At 45.9% G+C, this 11,046-nt stretch overlaps 1 protein-coding gene across 2 annotated transcripts; it reads right to left on the minus strand.

Annotated features, from left to right (window-relative positions):
* Positions 1 to 274: 274 nt before the first annotated feature.
* Positions 275 to 10,581, minus strand: cldn19 (claudin 19). Of its 2 annotated transcripts, none has more exons than XM_040203743.2 (5): positions 9,709 to 10,581; positions 5,671 to 5,835; positions 5,292 to 5,376; positions 4,393 to 4,539; positions 275 to 1,770 (listed from the first exon to the last, which is right to left on the minus strand). In XM_040203743.2, exons 1-5 carry the CDS (start codon positions 9,929 to 9,931, stop codon positions 1,734 to 1,736), a joined length of 657 nt encoding a protein of 218 aa, XP_040059677.1. In that variant the 5' UTR covers positions 9,932 to 10,581; the 3' UTR covers positions 275 to 1,733. The 2 variants fall into 2 exon arrangements, with proteins under 2 accessions (XP_040059677.1, XP_040059676.1); XM_040203742.2 differs by having other exon boundaries at positions 275 to 1,212; positions 9,709 to 10,550.
* Between the last annotated feature and the right edge of the window lie 465 nt (positions 10,582 to 11,046).

The following is an 11,046-nucleotide window of genomic DNA, read 5'->3' on the forward strand; positions in this document are numbered from 1 at the left end:
TAATAAAAGTTTCACCGCTGAAACTAAACAGATAAACTAAAAATCAAACCTTCTTATTAACTGTAGCAGTGGCGAGTCCACCTTTGAGAATATGCCACAGTCCAGTGGAGCAGAAGTGGAATTCCATGTGTGCAATTACTGAACAACGGGGTGCAAAATAAGTATTTGAGCTGTAAAGAATGAGGGGCGAGGTGGGTGGGGGGTCGCTCAATGGAGTGAGCGAAAAGACAGCCGGGGGTGAAAAGTACACGACTCATGACTCAAATCCCTCGTGTTTTTTTCTCTCTGTTTGCTTTATTCTAAAAGAAACAGACAGGGGTATACTGCAGAGGAGATGATACACAACATCGAGGGTGGTAAATATTAGAGAGATGAACGCCGTTGTAAATAATGCAGGCTTGACCGCTCAGCGTTCCTTAGTACAGGAGACAACACACAGTACAGTACATCCCGGAGTCGATAACGCGACGACTCTGTCGTGTCATTCACGCAAAATCATATTGGCACTTAACGAAAAGAAGAAGAAAAAAAGCACTGGGTATATCCTCAATCCAGGCTGAATGGAGACAGGCACACAGCTTTAATACAAACAGTGGCACACAAGGCACTATGCTTCAGATCTATCGTGGGTCTGTTGTTTCGTAAGTGGTACTGCAGAGTAGCTTCACATTCATTTCCAGAAGTTCGACAATAGATTAAAAAAAAAAAGGCAAACGGAACCGCTGGCAGGGGGGGGAACTAAGGACGCACACGTCCCTCAAGATGAAGAATCCATTAAGTCAGAAACAGACACGTGCACAAACATGTGTTATAAGGCACTGTAGTAAGACATTATATATGTAGTAAAAAAAAGGAGGACAGGAGTAGGTGGTATATACACCCAGGTATTTTAACATGTTACAGAAAACATACCCTGAAGGACTGTCTCTCCCAGAGTCAGCAAAACAGACAAGACCAGGATATCTACAAAAAAAACCTCCAAAAGATGTCTTCTACGTTCTTTCTTTTTAACAACAAAACTCCAATTTAAGTTTCCGCAATGTGCCTGGTGTCAATAACTTCTTTCTTTAGCTCGGTCTGTGTCTGTTTTGACGTCCTCAGGGAGAGTTTTTTTGTCTGTAGACAGAATCTAAACCACGGTAAGGCCAGAAGACTCTCCCAAACTACAAGTACTGCTCCCTTTTCTCTGGTGGGGTACTTTTAACATTTGGTCTGCAATTCAAAAGGGAAAAAGAACACGTTTCAGTCAAGGTACAGTCACAGCGCACACAAAGGTAAACCCTAAAGACACATGTTACACAAAAAAAACACCCGGAGGTCATAGGATATAAGAGAAATCATAAATCAGCGCGAAACAAAAACCACAGAAAGGGGTTTTAACTCATCGTTACTGTTTGGCCGACAGTGAGACACAGGAGAGGGCGTGGGAGGTGTGTGGAGGGTTCACGCGGAAACAGAGGAGGCCACCGCAACTCTTAAATAAAAGGTCTTAATCATCGTCCTTTAGGAGTCCATATTTACAGAAACGGCTCAACGTAGGGGACAGAAAACGGGAGACATCAATGCAGCTTGGTTCCCATTGAGGCGCAGATGTAGCAAATGAAGAGGGGGGCTATTCTAACACAAGAGGTCCAAGTTTAGGTCTCAGAGAAAACGGGAGCGAGTGAAAGAAAGTAGGGGAGACAGAAGTCGGACAGTCGGGACAGTCCTCGGTAAAAAGGCAGGGAGTCTGATCAGTCGGGGAAACTAGTTTCACTCAACAACTCTGCCCTGAATTAGAGGAGAGAAGAAGACAGTGAGAGGAGAACAGGAGGAACAGAGGACAAGGAGGGGAAAGAGGAGACACATCAGGACCGCTCAGATTCTTGCAGCAGATATGAAGAATTAGTTGGCAGAAGAAAAAGGGGATGGAAAGTCAATGAGAAGGAGCACGGGAGGTTACCAAAAGTAACCAACTCTACTAACTAGCCATGTAATTAACAATAATTATGGTGTCATTGGTTATGTTTTTAGTCTTAGACGGATTAAAGCTAGATTTTCCTCCTGTTTCGGCTCTGAGCGATATGCTAAGCTAAACGTCAAGCTGCCTTTAGCTTCATATCTAACAGACAGATAAGAGAGTGGCATCCATATTCTGATCTAACTTTGGGCAAAAAAAACATGTACATTTTTTGGGGGGTTTGTGGACATGGTTTTACAGTTCCTATTCAAAGTCCAGCTGCTAGTGACGCCTGCCCCCCCTTTTATTTAAAGCACCAGACATTTCCAATAGCCCTGCTGCCGCCCCCACCGGCCCCCAGAGCCCTCCACAGAGCCCTCCGCACAAAAGCAGCCCCGGAGAGGAGAGGCAGACGGGGGGGGGGGGCGGAATAGTTTCTAAGAAAAGTTAATGGCTTTATTATCTGCGACAGTGATGACGACCGGCTCTTTTAGAAACACAAGCGGAAGCCCATTGATGTGGGAGCATCAAGCAGGGAACTCAAGAGCCAATCTAAGTGAGTTTTACAGGCCCCGGGGACACGTTTGAATAACGTTCCTGACATCTATTGTACTGTACCGTCTGTGGTTTGCAATAACACGTGTAGATCTACTGCAGTGGAGCTAAATACGACGTTCATACTAAGCTTAATGAAGCTATAGTGTCTTAACGCTTATGATCCCCAGTGAGGATAGTACCTGTGTGGCAACTACATTAATTAGCATGTATCTAATGTGTTAGTGGATGGAGCATGGTAATGGTGGTGTGTTGACGACAGCCTCCAATTTGCCCTGGTGTGTAGTCAAACAGTGGCATGAGCATTAACAGCATTTGTAGTCGAACTGAAAGACCTCCACTTTTGCAGCTCAGGTTGTGTCTTCATGCACTCAGCAAGTTGTTGTAAAACGGAACTACGTGATAACCAGCTTCTTTTGAGGGTGAGAAAGCAAAATGGCCGCCTTAATGCTGCACACAGATAGTTACTCTGGTTAGTTTAATCACATGTAAGTTTCTCTTTATCAGGCCGTAGCAACGGAAATCATATCGTTCTGGAATAGTTTAACAATCAGGTGGGAGTTACAGATAATAACCAAAAACTTCAACGTTCAACACGTGTTCTCACTCCAAACTCTTCCGGTACCAATGTTCGGGCAGTGGGCTTCTAGGCACTGTTTAGTGAGACACCTGCCACTAGGCTTACTCGTTTGAAGAGCAAGAAATCCCACCAGAGGGGGGTTTGATGAACCCCAAAACACCCATGAGGGATTCTTGTTGTTTGTTTGCCACGTGACACCAAATCAAGGAGAAGAGAAAAATACTCAACTTTTCTCTGGATTTATTCCATCAGTAAACAATGTAAAGATGTGGTCTCATTCTCTAGTTTCAAGTCTTCTTCAACAGAGCGTGATGATCATTTAGTAAATGATGATCCATTTAGAGTCCAATGGTATCAAGCAGGGTATGCCTTTGGGGGCAGAGCTACCTTGTGATTGACAGGTCGCTACCAGAGCCCTACTCAATGTCTCCACGTCACCCCTAACATGATCACTTTTGATCACTAGTTGCAAATAAAAAAGATGGTGACGGGCAAAATCTAAGATGAAGATGGCCCAAATATACAGTTTATTTTGGAAAACTTCCAAAACTTACGCTACGGGGGAAACTGTAAAGCATCGTAGCTTGAAGGGGAGGGCTGCTACTAAGCATCAGAATCGGAGAGAGAGAGTTGGGACTGAGAAGCTTTAACACAACAAACTTGTGGGCTGTTGTTTTACACAACGTAACTGCACCATATGGAGGCAAAGCATAGATGCAGCTCCAACCAGGAAGCATAGGACTTGCTAATAATGTTTACTTGTCCAGTATTTTTAGCTCCAGATCCATCTGTGCATCTGCTGTACCACCTTACATCATGCCTCCAGATGTTTAGATTCATTTCTTTTCCCTTTTTATTTTAGTGGTTGACTCATAGTGTCGGGATTTTGGGGATTAACGTTAAGATTGACGTTGCAGCACTAATTTCAAGTAAACTACAAAAAATATATTTAGGCATTCGAGACGTTTCCATTCGCAATTGCAAGCTTAGCATCATCATAGGAATGAGCTGGATGATTGACATGAGATATGTAGGTTATCTGCTCACAAATAGTTTAATAAAGTTTTTAGTGTAGTTTTTCTTGTCACCAAAATAAATCCCACCGGTAGATGAGGTGTTTGTGTTTGGGCTTGAGTACCTGTGTATGCCGTGTGTAAATGCTACATGATTGCATGTGTGTTTGATAGTCTTTTTGTTTTGTTTTATAATTTGAGAAAGCAGGGTCGGTGCCAAGCATGTCTGATGCTCTCTGTTTGGGGGACTGCTGGATGGAGGTGGGAGGAGGGGGTCGGGGGAGGGTGGGGGGGGTTACACGTACTCCCTGGCTGTAGAAGGCTGTGATTGGCGGTAATACTGCTGTCCTCGAATGTCTTCTTTAGAGCAGGAGCAGCACAGCAAGGAGCCGCCGAGCACCGTCAGACTGGCTGCCGCCCAGCCGACAAACAGGGCCGAGCCAAACTCATATCTGCGTAGGTTAGAGAGAGAGAGAGAGGATGCCTGCATCAGATCCGAGATTAAATCTGGGGAATTGGTACCACATAGTCGATTTAGAATGGATTCAATTGTCACTAGTAGCCCATCAACAATAGGAAAAGGGATAGCGGGTTATTTTATTGTAATATCAGCTATTGCATATCTAGCTTCAGATAAAATATGAGACCCCTTCATAGACGCCTTCCCTTTGAATTGGGGGGGGTAGATCACCGTGACTTGGTTCATTGAAAAGTAGCTGACGAGCCAAAATGGTGTGGCCACGCCTGCCCGCGGCGGTATGACTCAAATGGAATCGATGGTCTTGAGATGTTATTTGTCTAATCTGCCTCATATTTTGGGTTACTGAGAACAAATGGGAGTTTTGTTCCTGGGCTGAATTGTTCTTTGTACGAGAATGATTGAAGGTTGTGTTCACACGATGGTATTCAGCGCTCCATGGAACTAGATTGTGTCGCATTACTCCTGTGACAAAAAAACATCAAATGGATTGATGGTCATTTGATTTGGTTAATTTATAGATTTTGTAAATAAACTGGCAGTATTTGCTCATCTGTTGTGTGCTGACTGCATGTGACAATTTTATTTTTTTCCAGCCAATATAAAAAACAGCATCTGTAAGCATTTCATGTATGCATGGCCAGGCTTTTGGAGCATTTTAGGCGGCTAAATAATAGCACAACAAGAAACACAGGCTCTTGAGTGTTTGGCAGTTTTGTCACATACCTGGCGTTGGGCGGTGTGTTTGGATTAAAGAACTGATAGGACACCTGAGTGGCGTACCAGGACACAGACACCAGCGTGCATAGACCTGCGGAGAGAGAACAGTCGCGTGAGCCTTGCAAGCATTCACTGCAGCGACAACAGCACAGTGGAGAACACTCATTTAGTCAATCCCACCACCACCACCACCCCGGGCGTTGGGTTTATGTTTGTGTTCAGACTAATGCCTCTAAAATGACCACTTCCTGTTTACAGGGAAGTGGTTCACCCCCCCCCCCACCCTTAGGCTAGAGAAACACCACACCATTATGGCTAAATGCTCCGGTTGTGGGAGATTCCGCTGTATATCTACGTCAGTAAAGCGGAGCAGCGGAAGTCCCACCTGCGAGCAGGAAGAGAGCCCCTCCGGTCACGGCGATGCGAGTCTTGGTGACCGGGTTGTTGTCCCCCACCTTGGTGCACTTCATGCCCACCACGCTGACGATGATGCCGATGAAGCCCAGCAGCACGGAGATCACCATGAGGGCTCGACAGGTCTGGATGTGGACTGGATAGAGAAGAGGAACAAAGGTGGAGGGAGTGTACCGATACCACAGAAGATAGGAAGCAAAGCGAGAGGGAGAAAGTGGAGAGGGAGAATATACTTTTTAGTCCATCCCTTGGAATAAAATGCGAATTTTAAGATATTAAAAGTGTTATTGGTGGGTGACAACATGTGGCATAAAGCTCATCCAGCACTCTCCCATTTTCCAGCAGGTTGACCTTTTGGTTTTCCAGAGGGGACTCAGTCAATCCTGGAAATCTTCCCCAGACAACTACGCCGAGGTTTTGTCTTTTCAAAAATCAAATGCGCCGCCCACAAGGCCCTCGGCACACACATAACTCAGTGGGAGCAACATATTTACACATTATTTACACACACACACGTGCAAATGCATGATATATACACACTCACACACAATATCTGTAGGTGGAATAGACACAGATGAATCACACAACTCTCTCTCACACACACACACACACATGGTGGAGGTGTAGGAGGGCCTGCTTTACATGTTCCACACAGTGGGATTAGTGTGTCTTTGTCACAAAGCGAGATTGTTTCCACGGGTCTGTCACCGGAGCGATCGGGCTTTGCTGCCTGTACCGTCGTCAGCGCGTTTGAACCGTACATCCCGGCTCTGATGGCCGACGAGGTCCATGTCTTTACCGTTGAGGTCCATGTCTTTACCACCAGATAACACGTGTAAGCAAGTGTTTGACGCGAAAAACAACAATGGAACATTTTGGCAGAAAACAGCTAATTTAAAGTCAAGAATTATTGGAGCAACTTTTTTAAGAGCTTTTCACAGGATCTCAGAGTCTTCTATGAGTAGAATATCAACTTTTCTTTTGTTTAGGTCATAAAAGCAAACAATCTGACCTGTTTGTCCAATGATTATCTCCAATGTCAAGACTTGAAAGTCGACCTGAATTAGAACAAAACGTAATGTGCCTTTATGTGTGAGAATGAGTCGCTTCAGAAAGAGCTGTGGGCAAGAACCTGAAGTCATCATTTGTCATTGTGACATAAATACACACAGAATCATTCATGGTGCAGCGGGGAAGTTGCATTTCAGAAGCTGATCTGAAGGGACTTAAGATGGGGTGGGATGGAACCATCTTTGAAGTCTGATTCATGGCTCCACAGCTCCTTTTGATGGTTTCTCTGGATGGTCTTCCACAGAGAGAGGCTTGACCTTCTGTTCTTTCATGTAGTCTTAAGCATTCCGCTTCTTTTTTTATTTTACTTCTGAGGACGTGAAGGGTTCAAGGCCGATGCTCTGACCCGCTTCAGTCGGTAACAAACCAGAAGGGCATTCGTGGGCCTTTGTGGTAAAGGAGAGGCTATAAGGAGGGGCGGGGGGGGGCACTATGCCCTCTCTCTCTCTCTCTGTCCAGCGTCCGGGGTTGGCAGTGCCAGCCCCAAGCCTTCAATGAGTATGTGTTCCAGCTGGTGCGTTTATCTGTAAGCACTGTAAGGTTCTATTGTGAGGTCACTTGTTTTTTCCCCTCGTACACAACTAGGAAACTTTGACTCGTATCTGACAACCGCAGCTCTTTTCAAGTCCAATTTCACCTCCAGCAGATGCTCTGATTTGATGCATTACCCCACTTGGTTTGGCAAATGTCACATGTCCCAGCTGGTCAAGACCATAAAGCCAACAAAGGAGACGGGAGTGAAAGCGTGTGCAGGTAGGTACATACACACCGTCATACATGGACGTGGGTGGACTCCATGAGTGTGCTTGCAAGTCAAACTGCTTTTACCTTAAGACTGTATAAACAAGGAGTGAGTCAAATGAAAAGGCTGTTGATGTTCTATAGTTTTCTTATTGTCAACACAAAAAGATGAGTGTGTTCTACATGTAGGTTTATCAAAGCCTAGTGCCAAAGAGCTCCATATCTGTCCAAAAACTATAATTCTGTTTTGCAAAAGCAATCACAAACCCTGTAGCACTTGGTGACATTTTGCCTCACTAGAATAAACACTCACTCTGTAATCGGTTCTCCAATCGGTCCCACAAACACCTTCCTGCTTCCTCAAATGCTTGCTCAAGCAATATTTCCTCTAGTTTGAGAATGATGGGCTGAAAAATAGCTTTTCTGGTAAATGACTGCTTTTTTAAAATAGTGGTGTGTTTCTTTTTTGGGATTTACTACTTCAGTAGGAGCCAATAGGGAAGTCAGATTGTATTGGGAGGTGCAGACGGTTGGTTTTGCTCTTTTTATTGGGTGCGTGGACCATAACGATAATAATAACACACACCAGGATCACCCATGAATGACAAGTTGACTTGGATCTTGGTAAGTTGATGTAAAACTGGAAATATTACCAAAATGCCGTGTTGAATCTCATCAGCACAATTGGACTTTTCTATGAATACAGAACCGGAGATAAAGATTCTTTTTGTGTGTTTCCGGTTCTGAAGAGCTGTCCTTTCAGCACCACCACCATCCTGCGCACTTTTCTGAAAGTATACATTTTTTAGAAAATCCTTCTGTCAACCTGAAAACATCAACTCCTTTTCTGAGCAAAACAAAACGCCAACGCTTATTTCCGCCACGGCTGCGCGAGCCGCATCAGCGGAGCGCCGCCACAGTCTGGTGAACAATTAAACTCTCCATCACATGCTGCCCCCGCTGCGAAGAGTAGCCGGCGAGGAGAACTCAAATCGGAACTTGCGTTGGATCAAACCCGACGCCGCCCCGGCGCACATGATCGAATGCTGATCCGCTCCATTTCATGGCCTGTGTGGACGACCCCCCCCCCCTTTATTTAGCAGACCTTCTCCAGTGTTCTGTCTTCAGTCTGCTGGGTGTGGACAAACGGAACAATGTGCGCGTGTGGGGACGCCGGAGCACATTCTGAGAATATCTCTGGTGTCTTGGCTCAACACTGGCCTTTTCTTCTCCGAACAGCGCCTATTCATCGGCGCAGGACAATACGCCGCTCTTGTGGCCGCGATGGGCCACAGGAGTCGTCACACGACACGACGCCACAGACACAGAGGGTTGGTCTTTTTTTTTTTCCACCAAAATCTTTGCAAATCGCCTCGTTTTGTTGCTCCGAGGCAACAAAGCGTAAGCACAGAGAAAGAAAAATAACAATTGATTCACAAGAATGAGTTGTGACGCAAAGGCCCCCGCCCCTACTGGTCTCCCATCAGAATCTCTAATAGGATGATTCAAGCAGACAGCAGATGGACGGGTTCCTGTAATCTGCGTGCCATTAATTATGAGGACTGGGTGCTACTCACAAATCGGACATGACAGGTGGCTCATGTCCTGAGCTAATTTATATCTGAACCTCGCATTCCTGACCCCCCCCCCAACACACACACACACACACTCGCACACTCACACAAGCCTTGTAAATTAGCTTTCAAGTTTTTGATTAAATTTGATGACTTAATTTACAGCTTCTGACCCAAAAGTGTCGCTGAGGCTTTGGGTTCTTTCCGTCTGTTTGTTGCTGCTGACTAACAGCTGCAAAAGCTGTTGAGATTAAAACATCAGGGATGTTGGTTCCTTTTGTCCTCCGGTAATTTGGGGGAAGACCAACTGAGGGTGTGTTTTTTCATTGGATCTTTTTATATTATTGTCATTGTGGCTAAAAGTCGGACAGAGCTGCCTTATTGATAACAACACGTATTAAAGAAAGCAATGTGAAGTATGATTAAAAGAAGCAGATCTTGGTGATGCCTTACAAAAAGAAACCCAAGTGTCACCGGTCTTTTCCATCATCTAGTTTCCAGAACCCACTAAGATTTCTGCATATTCTGTACAAGTTATATCACATTTCAAATATAATGATACTGAAACTATGAGGCTCAGGACCACATTTGAACAGAAACCGTCTAGCAGAGATGATACTTACTGTCCAGCGAGAGCATGGAGTCAAAGATCTTGCACTGCACCTGTCCTGTGCTCTGCGAGGCGCAGCTCATCCACAGACCCTCGTACAGACCCACGGCGGTGATGATGGCGTCGCCGGCGTACGACGACTGCTTCCACTGGGGCAAAGAGGTGGTGGAGATGATGCCGATCCAGCCGCCTAAAGCCAGGAAGTAACCCAACAACTGGAGACCCGAGTTGGCCATCCTTTTTGTTCTTTGTCTCTTATCTCTTTTCCTCAAACTTCTGTCTGTCCCTTCCTATTTTCCGCCTCCAAGGATTGTTTGTCCTGGCGGTGACCCTCCCAGTGGCCCTTTTCTTTGATTAGTCCCCGTGGACACAACTGTTACGCTCCTGGCACTTGTTTCACTTCTCTTTACCTGGTCACACTGAGCGTCTACCTTCTGCCTCTCATCTGCGGAACTCCCCTCCTCTTTGTCCTTGTCTCTTAACTCTTTTCTATTTTTTCTGTCTTTTCAGCGCTCCGCTTCAGTCGGGACGTCGAGTCGAATGTCTCCGCTCGGGGCTTTTCCTGTCTGGTTCCTTGGTGTCTCTAGGACTCGGGTGGAGGAGGGAGAAAAGCCTTTTCTGGTGGTCAGCGGCTCAGGTCATCAAGCATCGTCGCTGCGCTGCCTCACTCTCTGCATGGCTTCAACTGTTCCCTCTCGCTGTCCTTCTCTCTCTGTCCCGCTCGCTCACTTTGCCCACTCCCTCTACAAGCTTTCCATCTGCTCCCGGCTCGAGTGGCTCAATGAGGGGTAGCAAGAGAAACAAAAAAAAAAAGGGGTAGAAAGGGGAAAAAAACGTGAATACAAAAAGGCCTTAACAAGCTCACCACCAGGGGATGGGGCGAAGGGCCTCGTGCGTGATTGGTCTCCGCTGCGCAGTGGGAACGCCCACTGGGAGGGACTGGTGGGGAAAACAAACAGAGTGAGAGAAAGAGATGGAAAAAACAGCAAAATCACTCAAAAAATGTGTTGAAATCCCACTGCCTGTATTTATATAATTTAACCAAACCCTTCCAAACTGAACTTCGTCACGCTGCATGTTGCAAGTTCTCGGATGCGTTGATCCTTCAAAGGTTTCTCCTCCCCCCCCCGCTGGAGGTGTGGACGAGGTGGTGGTAAAATTGCAGCAAATCCACGTAAATCAGCGTCCAAACAAAGCCTGGCTGAAAAGGACGTGTCACAGCCAGACAGGCGTTTGGTGAATTATGGGCCGCCGAGGCAACCCTCCCCTCCACATCACCATGGAGACCGCAACAAATGAAAAGAGGGAACGAGAGTGATGGCTCACCCGACCGTACATCCGTACGGGCTGC

Source organism: Gasterosteus aculeatus, chromosome 17 (assembly GCF_964276395.1).
Source record: "Gasterosteus aculeatus chromosome 17, fGasAcu3.hap1.1, whole genome shotgun sequence".
NCBI lineage: Eukaryota > Metazoa > Chordata > Actinopteri > Perciformes > Gasterosteidae > Gasterosteus > Gasterosteus aculeatus.